General features: G+C 46.7%; 2 protein-coding genes across 5 annotated transcripts; both read right to left on the minus strand.

The window, feature by feature from the left end:
• Positions 1–77: 77 nt before the first annotated feature.
• RAB8A (RAB8A, member RAS oncogene family) lies at positions 78–7,260 on the minus strand. The gene is made up of 8 exons (XM_056512740.1): positions 6,959–7,260; positions 6,599–6,659; positions 6,306–6,366; positions 5,878–5,955; positions 5,375–5,464; positions 4,699–4,764; positions 4,323–4,373; positions 78–3,955 (listed from the first exon to the last, which is right to left on the minus strand). Exons 1-8 carry the CDS (start codon positions 7,080–7,082, stop codon positions 3,863–3,865), a joined length of 624 nt encoding a protein of 207 aa, XP_056368715.1. The 5' UTR covers positions 7,083–7,260; the 3' UTR covers positions 78–3,862.
• Positions 7,261–7,340: 80 nt separating this feature from the next.
• Positions 7,341–16,542, minus strand: TPM4 (tropomyosin 4). 4 transcript variants are annotated; one of them, XM_056512737.1, is made up of 9 exons: positions 16,135–16,542; positions 14,022–14,147; positions 10,611–10,744; positions 10,242–10,359; positions 9,762–9,832; positions 9,465–9,540; positions 9,113–9,175; positions 8,964–9,033; positions 7,341–8,438 (listed from the first exon to the last, which is right to left on the minus strand). In XM_056512737.1, the coding sequence occupies exons 1-9, from the start codon at positions 16,246–16,248 to the stop codon at positions 8,356–8,358; spliced, it is 855 nt and encodes a 284-aa protein (XP_056368712.1). In that variant the 5' UTR covers positions 16,249–16,542; the 3' UTR covers positions 7,341–8,355. The 4 variants fall into 4 exon arrangements, with proteins under 4 accessions (XP_056368712.1, XP_056368710.1, XP_056368714.1 ...); XM_056512735.1 differs by having other exon boundaries at positions 7,341–7,726; positions 16,135–16,484; XM_056512739.1 differs by lacking the exons at positions 14,022–14,147; positions 16,135–16,542 and adding an exon at positions 12,665–12,940.
• Between the last annotated feature and the right edge of the window lie 393 nt (positions 16,543–16,935).

Raw genomic sequence — 16,935 nt, forward strand, 5'->3', positions numbered from 1 at the left:
TCTTCACCATTTTCAGAAATCTCGTTTTCTACACCCACCAAGGTCCCTATGCACAAATGATTAATAGGACTGAAAACTGAAATTTGTAAAATTCTCTTTTCATAAGAAGTTTATTTGTGCAGTACTCAGGGTCCTGTACAAGAGACTAAAAACAGACATACTGTAATAGTTTTGTTTTAATACAAACATGAAAATCAATGAAAAGTGTTTAAGAAAGCAGTTGTAATGTGGGAAGGGTGGCAGCCAAAAGTGATCATTCAAAAAATACAATTTACAGTTATTTTTACAAATTTTGGGACGCATTACATATCCTTCAAAACAAAGTCGTAAGTCCCAACTCATACTCAATGTGGAGCAGATGATTCCTGCAGAAAGGCTGGAGAGACCAGTTAACCAGCCAGTAACCTTTATCAACCACAGCAACTCCAGGGATCAGTGACGGAAGGGTCAGGGAATAAGGCAGCCTGGAACACTCAGACTGCAGTTACCATTCACATTCCTTTGAACAGATGTTTAGTTAAGCCAGAAATGAAGATGCAAGTTAGTCATCGTTTTTCCCCAAGCTCTCCAACTTCTACAAGCACAAAGGAGCCCATCCTCACACAGCTGTTTGTGCATTCCCCTTGCAAGTCCAAGAGAAGAAGGAATCATGGCAGTTTTCAGCATGATCATCAGCCAAAAACACCACCACAATAACCCCTCAGCAATCACCAGGGAGATGATCAGCATCTCATATGAAAGGAGAGACTAAATAATTTTCAGCAGCAGTATATATTTAAAATAATCCATAGGATTTATAAATCTGAGGCTGAAAGTCTGATGGTGGCATAAGGTTCTGATGTCAGGAAACATGAGCTGTGCCTGTCAGCACAGGACATAGACAACACAAGTGTTAAGTAAGTGTTAGAACAGCAGCTCCACTATTTATTGACACACTGACAGGTCTCCACCCCAAGGAGTGACAACTCTACAATGTACTGCAACCAGCCTCAAAAATAAGGTCATGCACAGAATTCCATGATACTCACTGAAGTAAGGGAATCTGACGACATGCTCAAAAATAGGTTTGTTTCTCTACAAAAAAATTAATCAATTACCTGACATTTTAGTGGTATTTAGACACTGAGAATGTGTAGTAAGCACAGTTAGTTTTGCAGACCTACCTCTGTTCCTCAGTTTTACAGATTTTGTACCCAATTTCTGACTTTATCCTCCTTAGTTCAAGAAAGCTTAGACACAAGTAACTACTGTATTTTCACAGTACCTCTCTGACAGTTGTATTTTCCATTACATTCATAGTTAATAAACACAGTAATTGAATGATGTGATGGAAACATAGTGTACTTCCCCTGGATTTGATGCGTGTGTTTAGTGGCACATAACTAAGCCCATGTGCAGTGCAGTCTTTAACCTTTTCCTCTCTTACACTTGCATTTTAAGTTTCATGTTGCTTACACAGATCTAATGTCTGTGTAGAGCCTTCACACCCAGAAGTACACTGATGACTGCAGTCAGTTTGAGACCTCCTGAGATCAAGCAATAATGCTGTTCGTAAACCCAACCATTTCAAAGGAAATAATGTCATAATTAGGTATACAAACACATGCAACAACCAGTGTAAATTTAAACAGAAGATATTCACATACAAAGAATTCTGAATGAAAGAGTAATTTCAGATTTAGAAAATGAGTGAAAAATCACAATACCATCCTTCACGTATTACCCATTTGTAAATGAATACAGTTTGCTTTCCCATCTTGAGGTGAGTTATTGATACAGTCCACAGGCAAGAACCAGAATCATGGCAGACTCACGGTATCAAGTCAGATAAACCACCAATTTTCCAGTCACTCTGAAAAACAAATCTGGCTCAGCATCTGGCTGTAAAAAGCACAAGACAGATTCTTGTTATAACTATTACAGTTATTACTAAGCCAGAAGCAAATCGTTACAGTTATGTAGGAAATTCAGCCTGTCTTATTACTGCCCCAGTCGTGCCTCAGTCATTTATTGAAGCACTCACAAACTTTTTAAAACATCCTTAGCTCAAGACAGAGGTGCTGCTTGTCCAGTCTACAGCTGCGTGTTAACTACACTCTGAAGCACACACTGTCTAGAAGCCTCCTTAGTTACTTAACATAGTTTTATCCTACAAATACATCTGTGTGTAAATCCACTAAAGGGCATGTTCATCAAGTCCTCATCCTAAAAAGCCACAAGTAAACAAAAACCCAAACCATCATAAGGTTCTGGTGAGAGGAAAGCTTTAATCAGGAAAGAGATCATCTAAATGCATCTAAAATGCATTGTTATAAACCAGTAAGTTACACAGTGAAATCTTCTTCCATTTTGGAACAGGCAGTATTCCTGTTGGGCCCAATTGCATGCTGCAGATTTATACAGTTTAATTGTGAATCCAACATATACTTAACTACAACTACACCTTTTAGTACTACTCTGAGGCCCAGAGTTCAATACCACAAACTTGAAGAAAACAAAACTGGTTAGTAAATTCCACAACTCCAAATCCAACTTCAATTTTACCCTTAACTGCAGCTGTCAATGTAAACAGAGCATGTTTCAGTTGCAGCAGGCTGCAGGACACGGGTGCTGTGTTCACTGCAGTCAGGCAGAGCACTGCTCAATCCCTGGCAGCTGGTGCTCTCACTGCTCCTGCCATCGGTCTAATGCAGTCAGGCTCGCAGCCCCTGACCTGTGAGCAAGCACCCCCCCAGGGCTGCACTGGAATGTGCTGGACTGGGCTGGTGGGAATGAGGAACACAGAGAGCTCCTGTGAGAACAGGCTGTTGCTGCCTGACGGTCACCCAGCAGCAAGGCCAGCGTCAGTCTGAGAGCCTCTTTGCAGAAAGTGTTCTGATGTGCAACGTTGATTTGCATAAGTGAGCAAGTGTGCTTAGGGACACACGACTGGGAGCAGTGCACTACATTTCCTTGTCATGATTTAAAACTATCTACTGTAGCTTGATAGGTCTGGAGTCTTTCCCAGGGAGAGTGGTAAAAATCACCCACTGTAAGATGACGGATTTTGTGTAAGCGTCTCCCTGTCTGACCCTGGTTCTCAAAGAATAGATGTCAGATCATCTGTACAGGACTCAATGTAGCCATCAGCTCCTATTAAACATGTCTGAATGTCTGGAGTACTTAATTAAACACAGTCAAATCTAACATGGATGAATTACCAATGCTAAGGACCCATTCTATTTATAGCACATATTCTTTTTTAAAAAATATAGAGATTCCTTTGAGGAGAATTTTTTTAAAATTTCAATTGTACTTGTGGATTGTCTAGAGTAACACAACTGAGTAGGAGACAGGCAGATAAAGGAGTTTCTCTGCAGGAGTAAAGAGGTGGAGCTGCAGAAGGCTCCCTCGTACCTCCTGGGAAGGCATCAGCCTGTGCTGCTCATCCTGGTGCATTTGTGGGATGCTCTCATGCCACTGTTCTGTGTGCAGCTACAAACTGGATATGCACATGTACCGTGTATGCACACCTGGACTTCATTACAGTGGCATTTAAGTTTGTTATTTTGATCACAGCTTCATCTTTCTAAACTGGACACGTGACAGATATGAATGAAGATTGAAGTCTGTCAGCAATGGTGCTGCATCCCAGGTCACGTGATCCATTCTTCCTCTGCTAGACAATACACACCCCGTGGCAATCTGACAAAAATAAACCTGCTTCACCTCCAAAACTGAAGAGTCAGACAGTTACCAAAATAAACCATTTCTTATTCAGATGGTCACAAAGTGACAAGGTATGTTGGGAGCACTAAATCCACAGAGAGAGGAAACCTCACTTAGCACAGGCACAGTCCAGCTCAGATTAAGGCCGTGTCCCTCACAGAAGAACACATCGGAAAAAGCTGCTTTTCTTTTGCTGGTCTTGTGTGATTTTGACTCCCTGGTTGCTGCCTTGAGGGCTATTGCCTTCCTGAAGATGGAAAGAATATCCAGTTACTTATTTATACTCAAGAGATTCTTCATCTGGTCATTCTGTTGAACCAAGCCTGACATACACAAAAACCTCTCCCACAATCAATAAGAAGCTTCAATCATTTATCCGAGTCTTACACCAGCCACGACAAAAAACTGGAAAACTGCATCTGAAATGCAGAGACAGCCAACATCAGAGCACACTTTGACAAACTAAAAATAAAAATTTCTAGAACTTTCAGTGATCCTTCATGAAAGAGAGTATGATACATTTTTTATACACTGTAAAACAGTTCTTGCAATGTGGCTTTTGGTTCGCTTGTTTTTCCTATCTAAATCCAGCATGGATGAAATCAGTTACTCACCAACTTTTTGTCCATTTTTGCTTTGATATCTCTCGCAAGAGTGAAAAATGCCTGTGACAAGTCCAACAGTTCAGTGTTACAGGATAAATAAAATGTTTTCTAACAGTTTTGTTTAGCAATAAGCTGCCTTCCCAAGTTTTGACATACTACATAAGAACAGTATTTTTCCCTCTGCTCCTTCTCTATCTCCTTCTTTCTGAGCCCCAAAGCCTCACTGGCCCCTCCAGCCAGGGTCTGTGCTGCAGGAAAACACTTAACAACCCTTCTGTGGAACCCAACAATGGAGTTCTGCATCCCACCAGGATGGGCAACTGTTCCACACTGCTGCTTTGCACAAAAAGGACAATAAATACGAGAGAAAGGCATTAGTACTTACATTCTCTATGTTTATATTTGCTTTTGCACTGGTCTCCATGAATTTAATCCCGAAACTTGCAGCAAGCTGAACAAAAACAGATTGCACATTAGCTGAACAACTGCAGGAACAACTCCAAACACGCCCCTGAGCACAGCATCTGTCCCTGCTGCCACCAGTCAGTGGAGCTGGGGATTTACTCATGCAGAACAATTTGCAAAATTCAAGAATTAAATCTCACTGCAATTGGTATCTGTTCTCACTGGCTTTGCTCTGCTCTTTTACATTCTGCACACATCTTAACTTGCTGTTTTTTATTTGTTTCTTGCACAGATACCTTGTCAGTCTCATAAGAACTACAGAGCAGAAAAAAACTCTGCCTCAACAAACTAACATCTGACATCAGAAAAGACAATCCCATCTACCTTGTCTCACAGACATTTTCTCTGTGTCCAACTCTAGCATGCTTTTAGAAAAGTCCCGCTCACTGCCTTGCATCTGTTAGATAACTGACAAGAATCCTTAACGCAGGTTCTGCTTTTGATCCCAGTGGGGGAAAGCACTGCCAGGACAGCCTGGGGAACTTTCAGTCATTCCACTCAGGCACCCCACTGTGCTACCATGGCAGACAAGCATCAGTGCATTTTCTAGACTCTGAAAAGCCTAAGTCAAAATACATCAAAGCCACAGCACTCACCTTCTCCCCTTGCTCTCTAGAGACTTGTCTTTTGTCATTTGCATCACATTTGTTCCCCAGGATCATTTTTTCAACATCTGGAGAGGCATGCTGAGACAAACATAGACCAGAGACTTGGGTTTGGCTTTTGTAGATAAACATTGTCAGACAGATGAGGCACCATTGAGTACTCAAAACAGAGATGCCAGGCCTGAGAATCTTCCAGAGATTTCCAGGCTCCCACCAACCCATCATCCCAGCATGTGACGTGCACCATGGCAATTCTTATCAGTTATTGTGGCAGGAAACGGTCACATTAGGTGCCCTCAGAGTACAGGGGCTACAGCCCTCACAACAAATCCCCATCAGCCAAGGTATTCCAGAGCTGTTACTGATTTCCAGCCCACTTATCTTTCGAGTACCCTGCAGCGCGTTCAGTAATGCTTCTGAAGCAATTAAAGCTTCAATTACTTTCAGAGGAAGAAATGACACCTCTAACAGTCAGTAATAAGGAGAGAAATTACCTCTTCAATATTCCTCACCCAGTTTCGAATGTTTTCAAAAGACTTTTCGTTGGTGATGTCATACACTAACATAATGCCCTAAAGGTAATGAAAAAGATTTTTTCAGCAGGAGTTAAAGGTTTATCCATAGCAGAGAGGAGCGACTCAGCAGTGGCTATTTTTAACAACTGGTTCCCAGTTAATGGCAGTGAGATAAGGTGTGCAGGACATGTATTTACAGAGCAAAACACAGAGGAAGCTGCCTTTCCAAAGTCCCGTATCATCCCAGCACAGCTCCAGCAGCACCAGGAGCAGGAGCTGTGAGCTTCCAGCCTGGCAGACCACGCTGTGAGAGGGTCAGCTGTGAGTGTTCCACCTCAGACCCAGCTGCCTGACCCACCCAGATGGGTTTATCACGAGCCCGTCACAAAATCACCATTTGCTCCTACCATGGCTCCCCTGTAGTAGGCGGTTGTGATGGTCCGGAACCGCTCCTGCCCGGCCGTGTCCCTGCAACAGACAGAACCTGGCGCTCACACAAACTGCCTCCACAGCAGCTCAAGTTAACACTACCAAAAGACTTAAACAAATTTGAACCAGTCTTCAGAGCACTAGAACTACCTGCTGGGTTCTAAAATGCCATAAACTACTAAACAGCACAACTGGGTAAAAACCCATCACATCGCCACGCACACCACACAGCCCCAGCTCTCAGACGCTCACTGCAGCAGAGAAGCCTTACCAGATCTGCAGCTTGATTCTCTTGCCATCGAGTTCTATTGTTCTAATTTTAAAGTCGATACCTGAAACGAGAACCGATTCCATTACTCACACGTCCTGCCCAAAGGCCAAATCCAGCGCTTTCCCCTCAGTGACGCCGCTCAGTTTCACGTCCTCAGCGCTCCCTCCCGCTGGCCCCCGGCACCGCCCGCACCGGCCGGAGCTGCCCCCCACGGACGGGACCGCAGCCGCCCCCCACGGACGGGACCGGAGTCCCCCGCCGCGGCAGCGACCCCGCCCGCCGGTGCCGCGGAGCCCCCGAGCGGGACTCCCGGGCGGGCCGCTTGTAGCGCAGCGAGGCGCGGCCCCAGCGGGCGCTCACCGATGGTGGAGATGAAGGTGGCGTTGAAGGCGTCCTCGGAGAAGCGGAACAGGGCACAGGTCTTGCCCACACCCGAGTCGCCGATCAGCAGCAGCTTGAACAGGTAGTCGTAGGTCTTCGCCATGTTGGTGGCACCAGCCCCGCCCGCCACACGCTCATTGGCCGAGCTCGGCGGGGAGCGCACGGAGCCGGCACGCCATTGGCGAGAGGCCGTGCCCCGGGTGCAAGCGGCTCTGCGATTGGCTGCCGGCTCCACCGCCGGCGTCTCGTCACTTCCGGTAGGGACCGACTAGATCGGGCGGGCACAGTGACGTTACTGCCCGTGCCGTGACGTCACGCCCTCCAGCAGCAGCGGTACAAAAAGTCGCGGAGAGGCCTCGGACTGTGAGAAATTGTTTAATATGAAACGGCAGGGACAGGTGCCCGCGGGGGCGGCGCCGCAGCTCGGGTGCAGCTTCTACTGGGGGTTATATGCAAGGACTAAGGAACCGTGAGGAGCAGGCAGGCACGGCCGTGCAGCGGCCCCGGCAGGGCAGGGCAGCGCTCCGGGGGCTGCCCAGGGCCCATCGTGCGGCTGCGCTGCTCATAACTTAATCGGCTTTTCCAGGACACTGAGAGAGAAAGGAGAGAGGGGCGATGCAGGGACAGGGCTGCGTCCTGTTGGCTGCTGTCAGCTCTGCGCCTCTCATATACAGTTCAGTTCATTTAGCGTCTGGTCCAGTGTCTGGTGCAAGCCCAAGTTCTCCTCCTTGGCTTGAGCAAGTTTTTCTGGAGAGAAAGAAGTAAACCACAAGATTTAAATCACATTATTCTACAGCCTTTCCTCTTTAAATAAAACTTGGGGTAACTTACCTTCATAGTTAAGACACCTTTATAGCTATATCATCAAAATGGGGCCAGTTTTTTGTAATTTCTGTCCTTAAGGGAGGTTTTTGGACACGTCCCATGAGATGTGAAAAGACCTGTGTTTTAATGTGTCATTTATAGGACATATCCTGCTGGGTTTTCCTTGGACTTTCAGAGGTTTTTAAGCAGGCTGGTGGAGCACAAGTAGACACTGAGCCCACATAAAGCTTTTTGCTGACACCCACATCCCTGGGAACACTAGAATTGGAGTGTTTGCCAGAGCCAGGTCCTGCCCCATCCTGGCTGTGTTTTGCCCAACCCCACATGAGGAGCTGAATGTGTCTCAGTGTGATCACCGGTGTATTTGAGGTGATTTATACAGAAGTGAACCCCGAAGGATGAAAGGTAGAGGTATCATGTTTTATTGAACTGAGTTCCCACAGAGGTGGAAGGGTTGCTTGTGGAAGTGGCACAGGAGTGACAGGGATTGCAGGCAAGAAAAGCTCGAGAAAACACAGTGAGAGCCCCCTGTGTCCCCACACAAGGGCAGGTCACAAAGAAGTCATGTCGTTCAGGGCATGGTCAAGCTCCTCACTGATGGCTTTGTACTTCAGCTTCTGAGCGTAGAGCTCATCTGTCAGTCCCGAGGGCAGCAGGAACAGGCCAGCAAGAAATGCAGGGAGGAGAAGAGGCCACAGGAGGAGAACGGAGACAGGCAAAAGGCAACAACAGCCAAAGGAGTTGGGGAGGAAAACAAAAGAAGAGAACAGAGGTGTAGTTGAGTATCAGAAGGAAAGCAAAACACCCACAAAGCTGCCTGGTCAGAAGTTTCACCTATGTAAACTTCCTGTCTTTTTGTAATCTTACAATTATTTTCCAGTAAGCAGATTCAGTAGGGCAGGGATCTTGAGCCCCTGAGTTCCTCTATCTGTGAGTTGGCTAAAATCAGGTAATTGTTACCAACTTTATGAAAGAAAACTTTTTTTTCAGGAGAACTTCCACCACACAGAGCAGGTGCCCAGTGGACACATCACACCCATGTACCAATATGCACGAAGAGAGCTGCTGCTCTTTCCCAATAAAATCCACCACCCACTCCTAGAATTTGTTCTCTGATCTGAAAATGACCACTTGTAAAGAAACTTGACTCATTCCATACCTTCCAGATCATCAATAGACTTTTCCAGTTTGGCAACAGTTCTCTCAGCAAATTCTGCACGAGTTTCAGCCTATAAAAATTGAAATAGAATCATTGGATACTCCTAGAAAGATTATGCCCAAAGACAGTTTGGGGATGGCCAAACTTACTTCTTTCAGCTTGTCAGAGAGAATCTTGATTTCTTCTTCATATTTATCTTCTTTTTCCGAATACTGTGAAAACAATAAACACTCTTGAAGGGAAGATGTAGCAATAATAAATGTTTAAGAAACTGTGACCTATTTATAAGCATTCTTCCTTTTACAACAGCTGCAAACACCATTTCTGTGCTTTTCTCCTCTCCCCCACACCTTCAGGCTTGTTGGGCAGAACTGATCAAGTGGTATCCACAAGCAGGCAGGTAAAACTTTTCATTTGCTTTGTATTTCTGGTTTATTTCTATGAATTCTATTTACAAGTTTTTGCTTTGCCCATATCCTTTAGTTTACTGAAATAACCAACCTTTTCAGATTGAGCTTCCAATGATTTCAGGTTGTTTGTGACATTCTTTAACTCCTCTTCAAGGTCACTACATTTACTATAAGGGGAAAACAGAAGTATGAATTACTAGTCTTCCTGTTATGATTTGGAGGAGTCTAAAAAATACAAGGGAGGAAGTAATTAAGTCTGAAAGAAGAAAACTGGGTATATAGTGTACAAACAAACTTTTCTACAAGTGCTAACTACATGCCTGCCTACCAGGAGACTTTTAAATGAAATGTAGTGTTGATCTTTCCCATATTCCAAAAAGTTACTCACACTTCAGACACCTCTGCACGCTCCTCAGCTCTTTCCAGTTCACCCTCCAAAATAACCAGTTTACGGGCAACCTGTAAAAGACAACAGCCGTGTCAGGCCAGGCTGTAATTCACAGAATCACAGCATGGCTTGGGCTGGGAGGGACCTCAAAAACCATCGAGTTCCATCCCCTGCCACAGGCTGGGACAAGTTCCTTTCAGATTTCAGAATGAACTCAGCAGTACTCTGCTCCTGCTTCCTCTGGAGTAAGGGAATGAGGTTAAAGCACACACCCACAGATGTAACAGCCCTCCCCCAATTAGCTATTTTTAGTATTAGGTACCTAAGACGCTGCAAATCACTATTAAAATTCCTCCTTGCTGGGAATGTTCCAAGGTTGAAGCATCACCCAGTGCCAAGTGAACAGAGGGACTAAACTGAGGAGTAACATTATTGTTCATGGCTCTCCAGTACATTTCACCATTTCCTTCTCCCTTTTACCTCCTCATACTTGCGGTCGGCTTCTTCAGCAATGTGCTTGGCCTCCTTCAACTGCATTTCCTGAATTTCCATTTTCTCTTCATCTTTCATGGCTCTGTTCTCAATAACCTTCATTCCTCTGCAGAAGTTAAAGCATGTTTAATGTAGTAGCATTTTGGCACTTGTATCTCAACTTCACAAAATGGAATTTGACATTTGTAACTCAAAAGTGGCCCATTATGACCATCGTGTTCATCAAGGCTAACGGAATTACCAGTCAAGCTTGTAAAAAAGTTTCAAGTCTCTGACCTGCAGCCCACATTAGCACATGCAGATACAAAATTACACAGGAATATTTTATTCATATATATTCATTTTTAAACAATGTACCTCTCGCTCTCATCTGCTGCTTTCTCAGCCTCCTCCAGTTTCTGCAGGGCTGTGGCCAGTCGTTCCTGGGCACGATCCAGCTCCTCTTCCACGAGCTGGATGCGTCTGTTCAGAGCTGCCACCTCACCTTCAGCCTGCGTGAAACACCCGCCCAGAACGGGGTTACACAGGTCACTCTGCTGGCAGCGCTCCCAGCTAACCCGCTCCCTTCAAACTGCAACAGCATCTCCCTGCACATGCAGGCAGCTCAGGGGCCCTTCTGCCTCTGCTTTTTTGTTTGCTTAAACTGTGGCATCTCAGGAATGTCAAGGTATGGAGTGTTTGCCTGTTCTTTCTTTTTTTAATGGCACTTATCATTCTTGCCACACATAAAGGAACTCTACCGGACTGCAAATGGATCGGGGTATTTTTGGAGCACTTCACAGGGCTGCATCTATCAAAATTTTAAAAATGAACTGTTTCCATGATGGCTTAGTTCCAAAACCTTCACCGTTGATTTCTCTGCCCTTGGTTTCAGTGACACCCTGTCACAGCTCGCTGTGAAGCCTGAGCCCGTTCCTGATCCATCCTGGCTCCCAAGCCTGCAAACGCAGTAGAATCTACGCGGTCAGCTGGGCACAGGCAGTGGCCTCAGCATGGCAGAGTCAGGCTTTTTTGGGACAAAATTAGATATATGCTTAAAATAAGTTCACTTTGCTTCCTGTGGTACTTAAAGGAATTAGGCAGGATGCATTTCTTAGTAACATCTGTTTGTATATTATTGAATAAACTGCACAGTAATTGGAATAACATTAACGTATAAAAAAAATTAGTTAATAAATGGAAAAGATTGCTGGAAGAAACGCTCAATGCAGAAAACATGGACAAACTGGTGTCCATAAATGTTTACTAATATACAGCTCCTTTAGTTGCTTGTTTTTGAAGGAAAATAAAGCCCTGCTAGGGGCTTGTGCACTTTATTGTCCCCAAATCTGAGAAGGATTGCCATATACACGATTAACTTTTTTGTCTTCCAAACACTTTTATGTGATATAGACCCTAGAGGGGTGACTGTTTTATGCTTTACGTTAAAACACTTCAGAAAAAAAAAAAAAAGTTTTGCTGCAGCTTAGCAGATTTGGTCACTGACCACTCCTAAGCTGGAGGAAGTGGTTTCCATTCACTTCTGAGCCATCTTGGAAAGGAGTTCAGTGGCTGATCCAAATGGAAGCTGACCCAAGATTCCTCTAGTCATAAATTATCCAACATTTCATCTGTTTTTACCCAGTGCAGTGTTTAACTTCCCGATTTATACACAAGAGATCGATCATGTACAAAACTGGCATCTGTTCTGTGGCAGAAACTCCTTCCACTAGCCAGGGTACTTTTAAGTCCCATTTTAATTCAGCAAGATTCCAAAGCTAAGGAGCCGGGGCCACTGGGAATCTGGGGTGAGCCTGGCTCCACCTCTCCCAGCAGCAGCCCGAAGTCCTTATACGGTAAAACTAACTCGCTGACATGTGATAAAATAGCAGGAAGATGCCGGGAAGGCTGATCGCACACAAATCTAAGTGAAACCAGCTGTCCGACCCCGGGAGAGCCGCACGCTAGCGGAGAATTCGCATTTCTCTGTGAAAACTAGGACGGAAAGTTATTTTTCAGCAGTTCGGACATTTCCCAGCTGTGCTGAAGCCAGCGGTGCGGCGCCGAGAGGCGGGAACTCCCCGCTCCGTGTCATGCAGCGCTTTTCCCTAATTAAACTGCATTTCCTACGCCGCTCCCCGGTGCCGATGGGCCCTCGAACGCCGTTTCCGCAGGAGCGGGGCCCCGGAGCGCGGCTCCCCGGGGATGGGGCGGGCGCGGCGCTGCGGCAGCGCCGGGGCTGCGGCGGGCGGTGCGAGCGGAGCGAGCGGAGCGGGGACAGCCCAGGGATGGAGGTGCCGGCGGCCGAGCCGCCCGCCCGCAGCGGGAAGAGCCGGGCGCGCCCCAGCGAGAGAGAGCCAGAGACAGGAAGGAAGGAGCAGCCCGGGAGAGAGCGACCGAGAGAGGCGAGCAGGCAGCCCGGGCGGTCTCACTTTCTCCCGCAGGTCCCGTTCCAGGTCCAGCTCCCGCTGGAGGACCTGGGCGCGATCCTCCGCCTCATCCGCCTGTTGCTGCAGGCACTGGATCTTCCTCTTGACGGCTTCCAGGGAGCTCGGCGCGGCCATGGGCGCGTTCGGCGGGCTGGGCGCGGAGCGCGGCACGTGGCGGCCCGCGCCTTTCAATGGCCCGTGACGTCACGCGCCTGGAGGTGGAGTGGTGACGTCGCGCTGGGACCGGGCCGGCACGGCGGGACCGGCGGGACCCGGCCCCGCTCGGGGATGCGGGCCCGGACCCGCTCGGACCCGTTCGGACCCGCTCGGACCCGGCCCCGCTCGGGGATGCGGGCCCGGACCCGCTCGGACCCGCTCGGACCCGTTCGGACCCGGCCCCGCTCGGGGATGCGGGCTCGGACCCGCTCGGACCCGTTCGGACCCGGCCCCGCTCGGGGATGCGGGCTCGGACCCGTTCGGACCCGGCCCCGCTCGGGGATGCGGGCTCGGACCCGCTCGGACCCGCTCGGACCCGGCCCCGCTCGGGGATGCGGGCCCGGACCCGCTCGGACCCACTCGGACCCGGCCCCGCTCGGGGATGTGGGCCCGGACCCGCTCGGACCCACTCGGACCCGGCCCCGCTCGGGGATGTGGGCCCGGACCCGCTCGGACCCGCTCGGACCCGGCCCCGCTCGGGGATGTGGGCCCGGACCCGCTCGGACCCGGCCCCGCTCGGGGATGTGGGCCCGGACCCGCTCGGACCCGCTCGGACCCGGCCCCGCTCGGGGATGCGGGCCCGGACCCCCTCGGACCCGCTCGGACCCGGCCCCGCTCGGGGATGCAGCCCTGGACCCCAGCCAGCCCCGGAGCCCGCCCGGCCCCAGTCCCGGCCCCGAGCGGAGGTGTTGGCCCCGCTGCCGGCGCTACCCGCGCTCCGCCGCTGCCCCAGCGGGCGGGGTGTGGCGGGGAGCCTGCACCGGCCTTTACCCTGCCGCGGGGATGAAGGCAAAGGGCACCGTATGCTACGGCATAGTTCTGCTGCCGTCTCCCATTTTCCTTGGAAAGTCACCATTTTGTTTATTTCTATTAAAGGAGATTTCTCCTTTCCTAAAGAATTCCCATCCGTTTCGGGGGGGCAGAGGTCCCCCGGGGTCCCACCAGGTCCCCTCCGGGTGCCCCTGGAGCCTCAAGCGGTGCCAGCTCCCGGGGGCAGCTGGGCATACCGTGGTCTCGGTGCAGAATTGCCCCGCTCCCTTTACAAGAGGGGAGATTAAAACCCTGCACCGTAAGCCCGCCTTTCTATCCCCCGGCAAAATACACAGAGCAGAGTTACAGGCAAGCGTTAGCCATGCATACGTACATCAGTGGCCTTCTTCTCAGCCTGCTCCAGTTTTTCCTGGGCATCTTTGAGAGCCTCTGAGTATTTATCCAGCTCATCTTCAGTTCCTTTCAACTTCTTCTGCAGAGCTACCAGCTCATCCTCCACCTTTCAAGAGAAAAGAAACCCAAAGTGAGCATACTGATGTAGTATCAGTTACAGTTTAATGTGAGAAAACCACTCTTTACTATTTGTTTTAACCCAGTATAGCATACAAAGGGCCACAAAAGACCAGATCAAAGTTTGCTGGTGACAGTAGTTTGAGAACGACTGCTAGCAGTTGCCAGGAAAGGATCATTAGAAAGTTGTCATCCTTGAATAATGTTGCCTGCTGCCACACACACACAGAGAATATGGTTTAATGCAGAACTTGGTATAAGACCTTTTTCACCTCACTTTTTTTTTTTTTTTTTTTCTTGGACATTTTGCAGCAGTTTTGCAGCATAATTATAGATGTTTTTAAATTATGTCCTTTTAGTGTTTGTTCTAACACTATTACCTGATGATTTTTCAGGAAAATATTCAATTCCTGTACAGCTGAAAAAAATTAGTGGTTCTTCCTTAATGATCTTTGTGTTTCAATACACTTCAACCCAAATGAGATACCCTGGAGGTATCTAGGAGGGAACAGGGCTGGCCTTGCTATAGGTGGGACTCGTGACATGGGAGGTCCCTTCCAACCTGGATTATTCTCTAATTGAGGCTCAACACAGTGTGCTCAGACTCCTCCATACCATATAAATCCATATTGTTCGCAGAATGGTGCTATTTATAACCTGCTGGGAGACTGTTTAGTGGCAAACTGTCTCGTGCTCCCTGAAGAATTCACGTTATCAAAGGCTTGCTGCTGATAAGGGTGGGCCTGCAAACCCATCTGCTTCATCCTTTCATTTGCAACACAAAACAGCTCAGTCTGTTGAGACACTGATTTATCCTTTTAGCTCCACCTTGACAGAAATTTACTATATCAAAATAGCGTGTGTTTTGGTGTACTTCCTTCATTTTAGTTTCACTGATAGTTTTAAAGACATTTTTGGAAGTGTGCTATTCTGGAATGTTGTTATCTTGCAGAGAGTAACCAGACAGTGTGAGAGAACTGCAAACCTTGCTTGGCTGTTCTAACAGAGGGACAGTGAGCAGCATGAAGCAGATGCTGGCTTTGTGTATGAATAATAAAGTAACTATTTGAGTACTCTGCCCACATTAAAAAAAGCAGCTTTTGAGAAAAAAAAAAAAAAAAAAAAAAGAGACAATTCAGAAAAGAGGAGCAAGATCAAAGGTTTATTTTTTCTAAAGAAGAAGAAATATTAGGCCAGATGAATGCCTGCAACATATTGGAGCAGTGTGGAAGATGTAGAAGCAGCCAAATTAGAGAACGTAAAAGGGAGAGATGGGGTACTTTTACAAGAAGTGCTGCAAAAACTTGAACATAGTCAGTTAATATTTCAAGATCATTCTGGGAGTACCAAAGCTCGGATAAGAGACAGACACCCAGAATAAAGACGCTGAAAAGCAAAAGAATATGAAAATGTTATCATTAGAATTCAGTTAAAAGAACAGCATTCAAATTAAGATATTTCCCATTATTCTTGACCAAAAAAATAAGGGAACATATCTCCTGTTGAGTCTCAGCTGGCACCTCTAAGGGGCACTCTCTGCACCAAGAACTTGAAGTGAACTTTATTAATTCACTTCAAGGAGAGGCTTAATTAATGTTCAGACACAGCCAACTCTATTAGCACTAGTCCTACAGGTGTCAGGGTTTACAGCTTTGATTTTAAATATGTAAACGCCTTTTGCATGGAATCAAAGCATGAGAAATTTAGGACAATTATGTAAGATTCAAGAAAATTTGGACAAAGTACTGTTAATAATCTGTGGATGATGTTAATTTTGGAAAGACTGAGATGGCTGAGAAGTTACAGCCTAGTCCTGGCTGTACAAGCATAACAAAAAGGCAAAAAAACTTCAGAAGAATATTAACAGAAAACTGACATCAAATTATTTTGCTTTCTGAATCAGAACATTCCACACAGTATTTTGTTACACTTATTTCCACAGCACACACACAGGCAGTGATTTTATTTCCACTTACCTGCTTGCATTTGTCCTCAGCTGCCTTCTTATCCGTCTCAGCCTGCTCTGCTCTGTCAATGGCATTCTCCTTGTCTAACTTCAACATCTGCATCTTTTTCTTGATAGCTTCCATTTTTGCTCAAGGACAGGCTCAGGGATCTGTCACGCAGCTAAAAGAATCTGATGAGTAAAATTTTAGGTTTTTAACAGCTTGTCTCTGCAGGACAGAGAATGAAGTTGTACCCAGGCAAGTCACAGGGAAAATGAGCTACAAGTGGTTTTAGAGAGCTTTAAACCCAGAGCCCCTGGACAAAACCCAGATCTATTGGCCTCTTCTCTGGTGTTCCATACACAGCCTTTCTAAGGAATGAGCTGGAACAGACTCACTAGAGGAATCTTCACCACTCCATCTCCTTATTTGGGTCCTGTTTTCTTAAAGAGAAAACTGTTTCCATTTTTAAGCTTCTGACAGAAGCAAAAGTGTTGACATATGAACACATGCTTGAAGAAAAGCTGATTAGCTCCTCTTTGTGTGTGCAGAGCAATTAACCAACCCAGCAGATCTTGGGGATGGCCTGCCTTCCTGGAATAATGGAATGAAGCTAATGAAGGGAAGGATCTCTTTAAATTACTCCAAAATAAATCAATACATAAAATAAATAAACAAATAAAAAAATCTATGCTTAAGAAGCATACATATGCTTAAGAAGCTCAATTTAAGTTGCAAAAAGATACAGGATATGAGACAGCAGAGGTTTTTGCTGTAAAAATAAGCACTGGTGTTAAGGAACTAGCTGTAATGTGTGATAGTATAACACAT

Source organism: Oenanthe melanoleuca, chromosome 28 (genome assembly GCF_029582105.1).
Source record: "Oenanthe melanoleuca isolate GR-GAL-2019-014 chromosome 28, OMel1.0, whole genome shotgun sequence".
In the NCBI taxonomy this organism is placed as follows: domain Eukaryota; kingdom Metazoa; phylum Chordata; class Aves; order Passeriformes; family Muscicapidae; genus Oenanthe; species Oenanthe melanoleuca.

Coding starts and splice junctions, on each gene's coding strand:
- RAB8A (XM_056512740.1), bottom strand. CDS start 7,082: ATGGCGAAGACCTACGACTACCTGTTCAAGCTGCTGCTGATCGGCGAC. Junction 5,465..5,877: donor GGGTGAGGAATATTGAAGAG/GTAATTTCTCTC, acceptor TGTTTGTCTCAG/CATGCCTCTCCAGATGTTGA. Junction 4,765..5,374: donor CTAGAGAGCAAGGGGAGAAG/GTGAGTGCTGTG, acceptor GTTTTTGTTCAG/CTTGCTGCAAGTTTCGGGAT.
- TPM4 (XM_056512737.1), bottom strand. CDS start 16,248: ATGGAAGCTATCAAGAAAAAGATGCAGATGTTGAAGTTAGACAAGGAG. Junction 10,360..10,610: donor GCAGCAGATGAGAGCGAGAG/GTACATTGTTTA, acceptor TAACTTCTGCAG/AGGAATGAAGGTTATTGAGA. Junction 9,034..9,112: donor TCTCTGACAAGCTGAAAGAA/GTAAGTTTGGCC, acceptor CAATTTTTATAG/GCTGAAACTCGTGCAGAATT.